This window comes from Lithobates pipiens, unplaced genomic scaffold (assembly GCF_037356315.1).
Source record: "Lithobates pipiens isolate NorthernLeopardFrog02 unplaced genomic scaffold, aLitPip1_a1.2 Scaffold_22, whole genome shotgun sequence".
Lineage (NCBI taxonomy): Eukaryota > Metazoa > Chordata > Amphibia > Anura > Ranidae > Lithobates > Lithobates pipiens.
The window spans coordinates 123,905,204-123,921,631 of NW_027507784.1; the positions used below are offsets into that span (position 1 = coordinate 123,905,204).

The following is a 16,428-nucleotide window of genomic DNA, read 5'->3' on the forward strand; positions in this document are numbered from 1 at the left end:
AATTGAGGAGGTGAAAATGGATATTTCCCTCATTAGGCAAGACTTTCAAAAGCTCAGAGACCGGGTGACTGAGACAGAAACCAGGCTGAGCATAGTGGAGGACACTGTTCCACCCTTGCAATCACCCTCCGACCGCATGCAACAACAGATCCGCCAACTCCAGGCTAAGCAGGATGACATGGAGAACAGGCTGAGAAGATGCAATTTACGTTTCATTGGCCTGCCAAAGGGGACTGAGGGGAGGGACACTACAACATTCCTGGAACAACTCCTTATTACTGCCTACGGGCGGGAATCCTTCTCCCTCATGTTTGCAGTGGAGCGGGCGCACCGCATACCAGCCAGACCCTCACTGCAGGGCCCCCCGCACCTTCATAGCTAAACTCCTCAACTATAAAGACCGGGATGCAGCACTGAGAATGGCCAGAGAGAAGGGCAATATTCCAGTGGGCAATGTTAAAGTGGCCATTTTCCCGGACCTTTCAGCAGAGATACAATGCCGCCGCCAAACCTTTATGGAGGCCAAACGCAGGCTAAGAGATCAGCGCTACAAATACTCCATGCTTTTCCCTGCTCGCCTTAGGGTGGAACATGAAGGCCACCCAATATTTTTTGAGGATCCGGATAATGTTATTTCTTGGCTGGAGCACTGAGCCCCACCTGAAAGTTGCATGATCACGACCCAGGAGCTCAGCCCAAACCTGTCCATTCTTCGCAATTACCCCTTTGTTTTACTTTTTGATTGTTTTTTTTCCCCCCTTTCTCCCTTATCTGTGCTCACAACAGTTCCTAGTATGGATCCCTACTTTTCCAGAATTGCATGACTGCGTGGTTCCTACGGCTGGATGGGAAGCTTTCTAGGATATGCACGTTTACAGCCAGGGAACACTCTAAAACATGCACTGTAGGCCCAAGATGGCATTGGGAAACCATTGTTACCTCAATGTGAGTACAGAACATAAATCTCAGGGATTTAAGGCACGGGAGCCATATTGATCCTACCTGTTTTATTGCTTGTATTTACATACTACTCAAGACCACATTGAATGTGGAGCTGTCGGGCAGCGGAGTCCTACCAACTTCATGCAGAGTGAAACGAGACTTTACCCCACACACCACTGGGAATCGCTATAATGCTGACTGGACATTTTTCTGGAGATGGTTGGTTATTGACGGTAAAACTACAGGGTAGTGGGAGACCTATCCTGATCTATTGATATGGCTGGCATCCCCGGCTCGATACATAAGCCAGGAACTCAGTATATTGTATTACCATATATGCATATATTGGAAGACAGCTTTTTCATCAGTTAGGACGCAACAATTCAGGGAAAAAGCCCGCACCAGTTGGGTGGGGTGCAGGGCAGGGAAGGGGGACGGAGTTATTCTAGTTATAGTTTTTTTTTTTTTTTTTTGTGCATACCAAATTCGGACAGCAGGTACCGCCTCGTGGAAGGGGGTTATGTGAATCGTTATATATGTTCTGCGAGATATTCATATTGAAATACATGATTTTGCTAATTGATTTCCATGACTTTCCGCCATGACGTCTTTAACCACTTGCCGACCGCCTCACGCCGATGTACGTCGGCAGAATGGCACGGGCAGGCATAAGCACGTACATGTACGTGATTTGCCTCCCGCGGGTCGGGGGCCCGATCGGGCCCCCGCCCGGTGCCTGCGGCGGTCGGTTTTCGTTCGGGAGCGATCCCGGACGAGGGGACGGCCATTCATTCATGGCCACCCCCTCGCGATCGCTCCCGACGAATGGAAATCCCCGGTGACATCACTTCCTCTCCTGTAATGTAAACACAGGAGAGGAAGTGATGTATTCTCTCCTCCGTGTCGGTATTTTTCGTTCCGACACGGAGGAGAGCGGATCAGTGAGTTGCACCAACACATCCCACACACAGTAGAACATGCCAGGCACACTCACACCCCCCCTTTACCCCCCGATCACCCCCCCAATTACCCCTGCCCCCCCAGTCACAGTGACACCAATGTCATTTTTTTTTTTTTTTTTTTTTTTTTTGCATTGGTGTCATTTGTGACTGTAATAACTGTTAGGGCAGTTAGGGTTAGCCCCCTTTAGTTCTAATGTACCCCCCTAACCCCCCCAATAAAGGTTTAACCCCGTGATCACCCCCCGTCGCCAGTGTCACTAAGGCTGGGTTCACATTGCAGCGGTTTATGAGAACGAATGTGATTCGCACCGCACTGCAGTGCAAATCACATCCGATCTCTGTGCGATTCGAGTTCAGCCATTCGCCGCACCCGCCGCACCCGCCGCACCCGCCGCACCCGCCGCAAATTCGCACGGGACCCTTTTTTTGGCCCGCAGCAGAATCGGATCGCATGGGTGTTCACACCATGCGATCCGAGTTTGCAGATCGCACTGCGATATGCGAACTGATCTGGGGGTGTCAGTAACATTTCACTGACACTCCCAGCAGTTCGCATAGGGCAGTGTGAACTGCCGCCGGGAGGCATGCGATGCGGGAACCCGCCGCGGATTCGCGGCGTTTCCGCATCGCTCCAGTGTGAACCCAGCCTAATAAGCGATCATTTTTCTGATCGCCGTATTAGTGTCACAGGTGACGCTAGTTAGGCAGGTAGGTATTTAGGTTCGCCGCAGCTTTTTATAGCGCTAGGGACCCCCATATACTACCGCATAAAGCCCCCTGATTGCCCCCTAGTTAACCCTTTCACCAGTGATCACCATATAACTGTTACAGGTGACGCTGGTTGGTTAGTTATTTTTTTATAGTTTCAGGGCACCCGCCATTTATTACCTAATAAAGGTTTAACCCCCTGATCACCCGGCAGGTGTCATTTGTGACTAATAACTGTTAGGGCAGTTAGGGTTAGCCCCCTTTAGTTCTAAGGTACCCCCCTAACCCCCCCAATAAAGGTTTAACCCCGTGATCACCCCCCGTCGCCAGTGTCACTAAGGCTGGGTTCACATTGCAGCGGTTTATGAGAACGGATGTGATTCGCACCGCACTGCAGTGCAAATCACATCCGATCTCTGTGCGATTCGAGTTCAGCTATACAGATAGTATGGCTGAATTCGTGTCGCACCCGCCGCACCCGCCGCAAACTCGCACGGGACCCTTTTTTTGGTCCGCAGCAGAATCGGATCGCATGGGTGTTCACACCATGCGATCCAAGTTTGCAGATCGCACTGCGATATGCGAACTGATCTGGGGGTGTCATTAACATTTCACTGACACTCCCAGCAGTTCGCATAGGGCAGTGTGAACTGCCGCCGGGAGGCATGCGATGCGGGAACCCGCCGCGCATTCGTGGCGTTCCCGCATCGCTCCAGTGTGAACCCAGCCTAATAAGCGATCGTTTTTCTGATCGCTGTATTAGTGTCACAGGTGACGCTAGTTAGGCAGGTAGGTATTTAGGTTCGCCGCAGCTTTTTATAGCGCCAGGGACCCCCATATACTACCGCATAAAGCCCCCTGATTGCCCCCTAGTTAACCCTTTCACCAGTGATCACCATATAACTGTTACAGGTGACGCTGGTTGGTTAGTTATTTTTTTATAGTTTCAGGGCACCCGCCATTTATTACCTAGTCTCACTAGTGTACCCCTAAATTTAGGGGTGTCTACTTTCTAAAATGGGGTCATTTGGGGGGGGGGGTTTGTGCCATCTTGGCATTTTATGGCCTTCAAAACTGTAACGCCCTTAGAAAGCCTGAAGGCGGTGCTTGGTTTTTGGGGCCCCGTACGCGGCTAGGCTCCCAAAAAGTCCCACATATGTGGTATCCCCGTACTCAGGAGAAGCAGCAGAATTTATTTTGGGGTGTCATTTCACATATGCCCATGGCATGCGTGAGCAATATATCATTTAGTGACAACTTTGTGAAAAAAAAAAAAGTTTGTAATTTTCCCGCAACTTGTGGCAAAATATAAAATATTCCATGGACTCAACATGCCTCTCAGCAAATAGCTTGGGGTGTCTACTTTCTAAAATGGGGTCATTTGTGGGGGTTTTGTGCCATCTTGGCATTTTATGGCCTTCAAAACTGTAATAGGTAGTGAGAAGTGAACTCAAAAAATTACGCCCTTAGAAAGCCTGAAGGCGGTGCTTGGTTTTCGGGGCCCCGTACGCGGCTAGGCTCCCAAAAAGTCCCACATATGTGGTATCCCCGTACTCAGGAGAAGCAGCAGAATTTATTTTGGGGTGTCATTTCACATATGCCCATGGCATGCATGAGCAATATATCATTTAGTGACAACTTTGTGAAAAAAAAAAAAAAAAAAAAAAAGTTTGTAATTTTCCCGCAACTTGTGGCAAAATATAAAATATTCCATGGACTCAACATGCCTCTCAGCAAATAGCTTGGGGTGTCTACTTTCTAAAATGGGGTCATTTGTGGGGGTTTTGTGCCATCTTGGCATTTTATGGCCTTCAAAACTGTAATAGGTAGTGAGGCGTGAAATCAAAAATTTACGCCCTTAGAAAGCCTGAAGGCGGTGCTTGGTTTTCGGGGCCCTGTACGCGGCTAGGCTCCCAAAAAGTCCCACATATGTGGTATCCCCGTACTCAGGAGAAGCAGCAGAATTTATTTTGGGGTGTCATTTCACATACGCCCATAGCATGTGTGAGCAATATATCATTTAGTGACAACTTTGTGTAAAAAAAAAAAAAAATTTTTTTTTTGTCATTATTCAATCGCTTGAGGCAAAAAAATAAAATATTCAATGGGCTCAACATGCCTCTTATCAATTTCCTTAGGGGGTCTACTTTCCAAAATGGGGTCATTTGGGGGGGTTTTGTACTGCCCTGTCATTTTAGCACCTCAAGAAATGAGATAGGCAGTCGTAAACTAAAAGCTGCGTAAATTCCAGAAAACGTACCTTAGTTTGTAGATGTGACAACTTTTGCGCAAACCAATAAATATACAATTATTGACTTTTTTTTTACCAAAGACATGTGGCTGAATACATTTTGGCCTAAATGTATGACTAAAATTGAGTTTATTGGATTTTTCTAATAACAAAAAGTAGAAAATATCATTTTTTTTCAAAATTTGCGGTCTTTTTACGTTTATATCGCAAAAAATAAAAATCGCAGAGGCAATCAAATACCATCAAAAGAAAGCTCTATTTGTGGGAAGAAAAGGACGCAAATTTTGTTTGGGTACAACATTGCATGACCGCGCAATTACCAGTTAAAGCAGCGCAGTGCCAAAGTGTAAAAAGACCTCTGGTCATTTACCAGCAAAATGGTCCGGTCTGAAAGTGGTTAAAGTTTATCACATGGAATGTGAGGGGTGTACGCGAGAAAATCAAGCGTGCGGCGGTCCTCGCTTTCCTCAACATGCAGATGTAATAGCCTTGACAGAAACGCATGTTGAGGGGAGCATTCAGATGGCACTTCGCCGACCATGGGTCGGTTGGGCGTTCCATTCTACCCAATCATCTCATGCCAGAGGGGTCCCAATTTTGGTTGCCAAATCAGTACATTTTGAGTTGGGTGAGTTATCCACTGACATACAGGGGCGGTATTGCATTTCTCTCAGCTAAATTATATGGTGAACCCCTCCTTATATTGGCTTTCTACATACCTCCCCCATTTAACATCACCGTAATTAAGGAGGGATTGTCCTTTATTTAGCCATTTAGAAATCTGAGGTGCACCTGTCTCCTTCCAGCATGTGGTGATGCAGCTTTTAGCTGCATTCACCAGATGACATAGCATTGAATTCTTATATCCCTCTAGTGGGATTTGTGAGCATTGTAATTGAAAAAATGCCGGGTCCTCCGGAATCTGATATTCCGTAAATAATTGAGTGATTCTCTGAACTTCTTGCCAAAACTGTCCAATTACTGAACATGACCAGAAAATATGAGCTATGGTACCCTCTCTCTTGACATCCCCTCCAGCACTTATCCGACACCTCTGGGGAGAATTTATTCATTCGTGACTGGGTATAATACCAACGTGTTAATACTTATAATTTAACTCCTGTATCTTAATACATCTGGATGAATTAAAAGTTAGATGCTACGAGAACACTGAAAGATTTTAACATCAAGTGATATCAAGAGTGCCATTCGCTTTTTGCTGCCCAGAGCCATGACCAAACATGCCTTGTCGAAAGACAACAAAGCACTGGGCAATTACAAACTGAAAAAGTCAAATCAAATTAAAAGGCATCACACAGCACCAGCAAATGATAGGTAACTCAATATATTACAATTGATCTCAACTTTAAAAAAAAAAAAAAAAAAATAAAAAAAAAAAAGAAAGAAAAAAAGGAAAGTAAATAAACTATTAAACACTTTTATAATATTGATCATGTAATTGGGAGCCAGTCCTAACAGTTACCAATCTTTCGTATGAGACCTGGAGCTACTGGCCACAGCTCAATCTCTGTGTGGGGGCACTGCCTGTATAAACACAAGTGGGCATATTCTGTATGTGGCATCACAGAAGGAGGCCCACCTCAGTGATGCTGGTGGGAACCAGTTTGGTTGCTTCTAGACCTCAGGTGACAGTGAGCTTATTTATTCAAGTAAAGTTATTCAAGTAAAATCTTTATTCAAAAAAAAAAACCTGTTGATATAACTGCTTGTTTAACTGTCGTGTGAGCTGGAGCTGTTTGGCTTCAGTTTGCTAGTACATCTAAAGCCTAATACACATGGGCCGCATGTCTGGCGTCATCAGCTGGTTCAATAGAAGCCGGCCGACATTCAGCCTGTGTGTACTGCAGCCAGTCCGACAGAACCCGGTTGTTCGGAAGAATCATGACCGAAAAGATCTGCTGACCAGCTCCCGATCGGTGCTCTAAGCCAATGGTTGAGATCGCTCACCGGAGTGTTCTGGCGGGGGGCTGTTCCCCTGTCAGAAAACAATAGCACAGCATGGGAGATCGCTGTATCAACATTGGATTGTTAGTACAGTTGCTCTGATATGAGCTGACAGTTTTTTTTTTTCCGTTTAACAGGATTGAATGAAAAAATAAATAAAAATAGTAGTGAGAATGAGGCTTTACACCCCCTTTCGACCAGACTGACAATACTGCTGTCTAAGGGTGCCTGAGTGTCTTCATCCAGAGTGGTGGAGGCACTTTAATACATGGGGTGTGTTACTGACCAGCTTACCAGGTGAAAACAGAGGTGGAAAAAAACAAAGAGGAAACAAATGCAGCCACCACGTCTAAGGACTGGTAATCTATAATATATTACATCTTTCGTTTGAGGGTTAAGACAGTTTTACGTTTCTCAGTATCCTACCTGGTGGAAGCAATCTCCCACTTCTGTGGATGGGTCTTAGGCAGGTATCATCTGACAAAATATAACAGAAGAAAAATGTAAGACTCACTTCCCTGCACACAGTCCAGAATAAATTACAAGAAAGAGTTTCTATTGAACTCAAGTCAAACAGTTATACACATCCGAAACACATATGTATATGTAGTTATTTTACTTTAAACTAATTTGCAAAATATATACATAGATCTTCTTATCCACACACCTCTGCTGTTTTATGAAGCTACACAGCATAAAGCTGGCCATACACTGTTTTTTTTTTTTCCACTGGCAGGCACAATGAGAAAAAACGATTCCTCCATCCACACAAAAGGAAGTGGATGGATCTCCCCAGCTAGGACATTGTAATTTCTGACATGGAGACCAAGGGATGGCAGCAGTGTATAGCACAGTGCACATTCTGCATAAACCTGCATCTTTGAGAATAAGGAGATGTGCTGCCACAATATTTTTATGCATTTGGTTGGAAATGCTCTCTCATAATTCGCCACAGGACAGTGCTAGAAAAAATTCTTACCAGTAAGTTCATGCAATTCCAACAATTCAACAGCTTTCTGGTGGACACATGACACAGCCTGAAGACACAAAATAGTAAAAGAAAAAAGCTTTTAAAAAAGGATAACCGTTCGCACATTTTCCCCAACATTTATGTGGGTCACACTCATGTACTTTTCATGGTAGTTTCATCCTACTTTCAAGAATGAAAACAAACGAGGGAATAAAGGCAAGCTACCACCGGCAGTCTCTGTCAAAAAACATGAAACTATAAGGCTAAGGGGACGCTATTTCAGGTCTATTGGACTTGCCCTCTACTCACCCCCTATTGTCAGATGGTGCACTCCCTGCTTCAATCCATATTTGGTACTGGGGTGCCCTTCGACCCGAAAACCTTCATTCTAGGCCTACCACCTACCTCCTTCTCTAAACTGTCAAAGAAGCTTTTGTCACACGTGCTAACTGCAGCGCGGTGCTTGGTGGCCCTGAAGTAGAAAGAGGGAACCCCCTTCACTATTTGAGTTGCACTCTAGAGATGTTAAAAGAATGAAGTACCTGACAGCCTCTCTAAATGATATGCTTGATAAGCATAAAAGAGTATGGGAGCCCTGGGTCCTGCTGGAGACTTCCACAACCTAATGCTCCATAACCCTTGATTTCGCAGAGACTGCCGGTACTTACGATTGGTGCCTCCCAGGTGGTGCCGGGGCTTCTGGGGTGGGCGGTTGTCCTCTTCTCCCCCTTCTCTACTTTCTATCCCGCTTCTTTTCTCTAAACTAGACTCTTCTCAACCTTTTCATTATATCTTTCTCTTCCTCCATTGGTTAATGCGCCTTTATACAGGCTAAACTCTGTCGCATTTTCCGAGTAATGTGATCATTCTGTATACTACCAATGGTTGTAAACTGCACAAGCCTGTACCAAACTATGCCTTTGGCCAAAATGTTTGTTGTTTATATGCCTGAAGTATTATCATTACTACATGTATTGTCCTGTATTGTATGTTGGGAATTCCTTTTTTTCCTTGAAAAATCAATAAAAATTGTCAGTTTTCAAAAAGAAAGAAAAAAAAAAGAAACAAGGCTGTTGGTGGAAGGCTGACTTGAGCTGACTTGAGCCATTCATAGCGGTGGAAATGACACAAAATATGTCCAAACAGCTGGAAAAATTTTGGCCACACAAATTTTTAGTCAATTTAAATTCACTTTTAAAATAGTTTTCAATCACAAACAATTTAAAGAGATCAAGGCATCCTACACTTTACATTAGTTTAAGGCAAGGGTCTCTAAACTTTCTAAATAGAGGAGCAGTGGTCCATCATTGGAGTCAGTGGGAGGAATAGCGCCCCATCATTGGTGTCAGTAGGAAGAATAGCGCCCCATCATTGGTGTCAGTAGGAAGAATAGCGCCCCATCATTGGTGTCAGTAGGAAGAATAGCGCCCCATCATTGGTGTCAGTAGGAAGAATAGCGCCCCATCATTGGTGTCAGTAGGAAGAATAGTGCCCCATCATTGGTGTCAGTAGGAAGAATAACTGACCATTGTTGGTGTCAGTGGCAGAATTATGCCCCACTGACAGTTGGGAGAATAGTGCCTTTTACCAGAGAGAAGAATAGGGCCAGATAAAAATAAACAAACAAAAAGGCCACATCCGGCCCCTGGGTCACAATATGGAGACAACTGGTTTAAGGTGTCAATAGAAACTGTTGGTGGTAGTTTACATCTGTCTATTTTACCATTTTTGCAGTCAAGCTAGTTTAAAATGGCTGAAAATGTACATAAGCATGACCAGCACATTAGTAGCCACTTTCAATGTTTTGCCTGTCTTTATCAATTATGCCAGACTCTAATGCTGCAAACTTGGGTCTCTCATAATTTATACAGTGCTAAAAAAAATAAAAAAAATAAAAAAATAAAAAGTCTGATGTGCCCCTAATATCTGGCCACACAAATTCATTGTTATACGTTTGTTTACTTTGGATGCCTACCATAATTTAGTCACATTTTTTTTTACATGCAAAGTATAATCGGCTGGCTTGTGTTGGACTGGCTACAGTACACACGGACGAATGCCGGTCAGTTTATATTGAAAAACATTTGGCCCGTGAGTACGGTGATTAACTTCTCACTACTCTCCCTTCAGCCATTTACTTTCTCCAGCTGACTTATTGTTAAAATGGTACAACCACCTACTAATCTCCAGCAAAGGCTAAATTTGTTAGTATATTGGAAGATGGTCCATCCTGGAGAAAAGCAGATATGTTTTACCGAGTACATGGTATCATTAGTTACTTACAGAGTTAGGATCTACAGATATTTGAACCGTTTTCTTTTCTCCTGCAGATGTACAACAATCCTGGATGTGAATGTAGTAAAGGTTCAGATCTTCAGCTGAATTGTTTTCTGTAGCAAGAACCATTTCTCTGAAAAGCAAATACAAGGTCATTGCAGTTTTCTATATCTGAATTCGTTTGCAAAAGCAAGCTGTAGGATGCAGGACTGCCTGTGATATGAAGAAACTACAAAAGAACAAGTCACATTAGCATCAGAAAAGACTGATACGTCACACATACAAAGGGATTTTTAATTGAGATATAGACCGTCCCAATGCTACTCTATTAGACCAGAATTTCTAAAGTAGATCAATTCTGAAGAAAAAAGCAAACTGGATATTAAAAACAAATGACAAGCTGGGTTGGAAATTTAACCACTTGACCACTGGGCACTTAAACCCCCTTCCTAACCAGACCAATTTTTAGCTTTGGTGCTCTCACACTTTGAATGACAATTACTCAGTCATGCAACACTGTACCCATATGAAATGTTTGTCCTTTTTTTCACACAAATAGAGCTTTCTTTTGGTGGTATTTAATTACCACTGGGTTTTTTATTTTTTGCACTATAAATCAAAAAAGACAGAAAATTCAGTAAAAAAAATAAAAAATCCTTTGTCACTTTTAAAATTTATGGCAGAGTATGGGCACTGAGCAGCGCTGTGGGCACTATGGAGCCAGCCCACAGTGCTGCTGCAAATAATCTCTCCCCCTCTCCCCTCACACTGTACAGATCGGTACAGAGAGGGAAGGGAGGAACCGGTGTCATGACATGATGCCTGTTTGTTTACAAATGATCGCTCCATCATTTGACGGAGCGATCATGTGGTAAGCGGGCGCTACCAGAGGCCATTTACTGTGATCCGTTGGGTCTTTCCGGACCCGGTGGTCGCGGATTTTTCTGGGAGCGTGCCCCAGGGGGCGTGCAGGAGCAAGATTCTGGGAACGTCCTCCCAGAATAAGCCGACCACGCTTTAGTCGTCTTTTGGCTATGGCCAGGTCTGCAAGTGGTTAAAGATAACAGAGCTGGACTAACATAGGGGCTATTGGAGCTGCAGCTCCAGGCCCCTTACCTTAAGATAGGCCCATTAAAAATAAAAAATAAAATCCCCACTACTGGTCAAAATTTGGGGCTCATATCACCTATGGTCCTGGAGATACGGGGCTACTTGCGCAGCCTGTCAGAAGCTACATACAGAGAAGCCAGTTTAAATACAAGCTGGCACACTCTGTTTTCAGCAGACCAAGAGGATGAGCTCACAGTGCCTCTCCTCACTTCTTGTCAGAGGCACTGAGCTCAATGGACAGTGTGGAGCCTGCAGAGTTTGACACAGGCAGCACCGCCTCCCAAACTAGCTCGCAGTAGCAGCATAGTCCAACAATGTAAAACTGCCATTCAGCAATGTTAAAAAAAAAAAAAAAAAAAAAAAAAAGAAAGAAAGAGGGGCAGTAGCACCTCATGAAAGCCTGTCAGATGCTGCTATACCACTCGTTGAAAAGCAATACACCACAGATCACTTTTCAGAGGGCAGTAAGCATTACTGAAAATGTGAAAAACTTGAAACATATCATCCATTTCACACTCACCACCAATCAGGTCACTCCCCAGCCACTTTCCATGTTAGCCATCTCCCTTCAACTTATATCACAGGTTACCATTTCCCAACCTACAGATGACAGACCCTACTCCAAAAGATATCGCTCCAAGTTACTCCCCCAACCCGCTGATATCCCTCCATGACGACCTCACACCCCCCTGCTGACAGACCTCTCCCCAGCCTATCCCTACACACCTTCTCACCTGCTGACCTGTGGATGGTGGAATCACTTCCACAGTGTTATTGTGTTCTGCCAGTGGGGAGCCTTCCCAACCCACAGAATACAATGATCAGTGTTGCTAACTATAGCTGGCAGCACTGATTGTTTTGGGAAAAACCTGACAGGCTGGTTGTACTCAAGTCGATTGATTGACTTGTGTACAACCAGCTAGCCCATACATAGATCAACTATGGCTGGTCTCTGCTTAATCAGCTTAATTTAAATTCATGTATGGCCGCTTAACCACTACGCAGTCCCTAAACATCCTTCCACAGACCTTTTAATTTTTCCTTTCCGAATTCTTTCATCCTCCTCTCGTATACATAGTGCCCATGGCCATACCCTCCGCACTCCTCTCCTGTACATACTGATCACTGCCATACCCTCCACACTCCTCTCCTGTAAATAGTGCCCACTGTTATGCCCTCCATATTCCCCTCCCTCACTTGCACATACTTCCCACTTTTATATCAACCATACTCCTCCCCTATGCCTCTTACCCACAAAAACAGTTCTTAAAAATTATATTGAATATCCTCAATGTTACCAGCTCTAGAATGGGCACACTTTTGTTCCATCTTCACCCTGTCTTCCTTCCACGTTCTGTGCCTTTGGTCACTTGCCTTGGCTGTGCTGTGTTGCTGTCACTTCCACGCATGCTCATTCGCATCCTCACTCTCTCATCCCCCCGCTCTCGCTCATCCCCTCTCCCTTACCCCTCACTCCTCTCTCATCCCCTTTCTCTCTCTCTCATCCTTCCTCTCGCTATTTAATTTGTTAAAACAAAAAAAATTGTTTGCAATTTAATTTTTTTTTTTTATATATATAAAAAGCCCCACCATAATCCTCAGCACCAGGCCCATGATGTTCTTAATCCGGCCCTGGATGACAATGCAAAATGTAGTAATCTGAGACAGAGGAAGGCTCATCAATCACATAGCAAAATAGTTGTCACTGTATGCCTATACTGGGAGTAGAAAGAGCAGTCTACTAATACCGTGCTACTAAGTACCTCCGCTCCTATGTACAGGCAGCCAAATGCTTACCTTTCATCACGGAAATCTAACAGCAGCAGAGAACTTCCGTCCTTAAGCCCCAACATGTTAAGTGTTTTGTCCAAGTCATCCAACGCAAAAACACTCCAGCCTTCACTATTTTCTGTGGATGGAGAGCACAACAGTGACTCCAGTGAAGGACTACCAGACAACTTGTTTTGCACGTCTCTCAAGTGTAAATTCGATGGGAAGACTCTCTGGCTCTCCAAGTACTTTTGTGAGGAGCCATTGCTCTGGTCTTTACATGGACGTACGATGGTTAAAAGTACTGGTGTACAGTCTGGACCGATGTGTACAGGCAGACCACCGACCTGCATGGCAGTTACATAAGGAAATATAAAAATAGTAACTTGTATGAAAAATATTAATACTGGACAACACATACTTTCTATACTGTTGCAATAACAAATCAACCCAGGATCCCACTCCTGCAGTTGCAGCACAATCCAGTTTTTAGTGCAATTTAAGTAGCGTGACAGCACATTTTTTATGCAATTTTCATGCTGTTGCGATTTTTGTTTTGGCCAATGGTAAGCATATCTTCTGTGACAAAAATTATGTATGCAAAGTCCATTTGCAGTGGTCCTTATACATTGGGCATCATACAAACGAGGGCAGTTCACGCACAAGGAGTATCAACTCCTCATAATCAATGTTGGCTTTCTTGCCTGGTCTCTCCATCTTTTCATCATGACAAGAGCACATGTTGCTGGGAAGAGGAGACTACCGGTAAATAGGGGGAAAAAAATGCACCGGACCTAAAAACACATATAGATGTTTTTTTGATGCGTTTCCTTTAAAGTCTATGGGGCACAAAATCACACCGCATCACACCAAAGTAGCGCCTTTACCCTCCCCATGGCTGCATCAGAGTCCGGACCGGGCACAATTAAAATCAATGTAATTTCCAATATCATGTAATTTTGTACGACCCAAAAACTACTACTAACCAATTGCCACCCCGCCATAATACATTTACTGTGGCATGTGCAGGCTCAGTGCATAACAGTACGTCGCTGTGCACATGCGCACCCTAGGGCACGATCCTGTGCCTCATAGCAAATCACATGATTACAATGTAACCAAAACAGCCATGAATGGCTTCCATTCATGATTTTTTTTTTTTACCATTGTGATCGGCCCACAGCTATCACATGGTACCTGGGCCAATCACAGCAATCTGTACCACATGAGTAGCTGTAGCCAATCACAGGTCACAAACTGTCATGGACAAAATTACAACCTTCTGGAACTCATTGTATTCTCAATATTCATTTAGCCAACAGGATCACTATGCATTATAAAAACAAGATTAAATAGAATATTGTGCACGTAAAGATTACACTTTTTTTTTTTATGAAAAAAGGCTCCTCTGCAAAAGCTGATGAGTTAGTTGTTGCTATGCCGATTTATATCAAGTAACTTAACAAAAGGGTTCAAAGTCAAGAATGTTCATTCAACAAGCAAAACAAAATGGTCATGAGATAAACAAGGGGCTGCCGTTCCTGACCTGCTAGTGTCTCTGACTTTACGCAATTTCTCAAAAAAAGAAAAAAAAAACGATTTTATCAATTTGGATACAAAAATATTCAGATGTGCATTTAAAAAGGTCAGCTTCATTACAGGAGTGAATGCTAAATAATTACATGAACAATTGCATGTTATAACACCTGCTACAAAAATGTGTATTTATGAAAAAAAGAAATGGTCTTATTTGTCGTGTGAAACTGTATGACCATTTGCACTGGGCACATAGGAACAAAAAAGAATGGGCAATTGATTCCTATTGCTCCTCTGTACTCATGGAGGCCTGTCCCCAATCATCAGAAGGAGTATGGCTCCAGCTATAGAAGTCAACAGAGCAAGTGGCCTGCATGTGCAGTAGGAGCTGAGTGGTCAGAATTTTTCCTTCAAAAGGCAGTATTGAGCTGGGGAGGTCCACACAGTAAAGATCTTGGAAACAGGGATGAAGGTAAGCGTTTAAATAGGTGCTTTCACCTTTGGAGCGGGTAAGGGAGCCTTTAAAAAGGACAAACTTCACTAAAAGCGAAGGTGTGCTTTAAAAAGCAGTGTTTTTTTTTTTGTTTTTTTATGTTAGTTCCTTAGCAACAAGCCTGAGTATCTCAGAAAAAAATTGAGGACAGCCATATTCTTCTCTTCTTCCCACACCATTTACCTGATTAAAAAGAACATTTGTGTATATTGTTCTAATTATGCTTATATTAACAAGACAAAAAGGCAAACTGGTGGTATAATCACTACCAGAGAACATCAAGTCGTTGTGTTCTTTGACAAAAGAACAAAAGTAGTGAAAGCCGATTTTCCAATGATTTTCTTAGGTTAGAGCCATACCTGCTTCCCATCCCACACAAATATGTCACATCCGTCCTTTATTCCTGCTTTTGAAAAAGTCTGTTCATCATCTGAGGAAAACAGTAAAATAAAAAGATAAATATTTTTGCACGAATGTCTTACAGCAGGGGTGTCAAACTCCATTTCATTGTGGGCTGCATCAGTATTATAGTTGCCCTCAAAGGGCCAGTTGCATCTTTAAGACTAGATGTCGAGAGCACCCCTACCCCCCTTACATCAGATGTCAAGAACTCCCCCTCACCTTCAGAAGTCAAGAGACCTCCACCCTCCCTTATATCACAGTGCACCCCCTCAACTTGTGCTGCTGCTGGGAAAAAGCTGGGGGCAGATTTGGGAAGCAGAAAGTGCATGTTCTGGAGGAGGACCAGAGGAGGGCTGGAATCGGCTGAATGCTAAGACCAGGGGAGGCCGAGATAAGGAGGTGCTGTGGCTACAAAGAGGTGATGGATCTGTAGAAGGAGTTCTGTCATCCCCTCTGCTGTGACTGATAAAATTGGGGGGGGGGGCTGAGACAAGCCTCTCTGTGGCTGCATGGAGAAGTGCAGGATCTGGCAGAGGAGTTCTGTCTTCCTCTTTGCTGCTGACACAAAGTGGGACAGAGACATGGAGGGTGCCACAGCTGCAGGGGAGGTGCAAGGGCCACATGAAAATTCCTGGTGGGCCGGATTCAGCCCACGTGCCTTGTGTTTGACACATGTGCCATACAGGATAAAGCATCCAACCACCTACAGCCTGAATGACAATGCAACTACTGCACTCTTTAACATCAATGAGTATGATCACGGAGTGTAGCTATGGGAACATGCTAACTATGCTCCTAAGAACATAATTTATATTACATCAACAATCATTCCTATACATAAACACGGAACAAGTAAACTATTTTAAAAGAGTTTTCCTCAACTACTAACTTAAAATAGGATCTAAAATCGAACATAACCCCAGACAATTAACCATTCAAAAGCCCCCCTCCTCTGTTGCCCTATATCCTAACCCAATAGGTAAATACTTAACCCACAGCTCTAAGCTCCCTTCAGCTGTTGCCACTCAAACAGTCTTGGAAG

At 43.9% G+C, this 16,428-nt stretch overlaps 1 protein-coding gene across 1 annotated transcript in view; it reads right to left on the minus strand.

Annotated features, from left to right (window-relative positions):
- The window catches only part of USP40 (ubiquitin specific peptidase 40), a 148,661-nt gene that overhangs the window by 54,920 nt on the left and 77,313 nt on the right, over positions 1–16,428 (minus strand). The window contains exons 15-19 of the mRNA XM_077448206.1: positions 15,344–15,414; positions 12,983–13,302; positions 10,082–10,208; positions 7,808–7,865; positions 7,255–7,305 (exon numbers count right to left, since the gene is read on the minus strand). Coding sequence (XP_077304332.1) covers positions 7,255–7,305; positions 7,808–7,865; positions 10,082–10,208; positions 12,983–13,302; positions 15,344–15,414 — 627 coding nt within the window. The remainder of the gene's footprint in view (positions 1–7,254; positions 7,306–7,807; positions 7,866–10,081; positions 10,209–12,982; positions 13,303–15,343; positions 15,415–16,428) is intronic.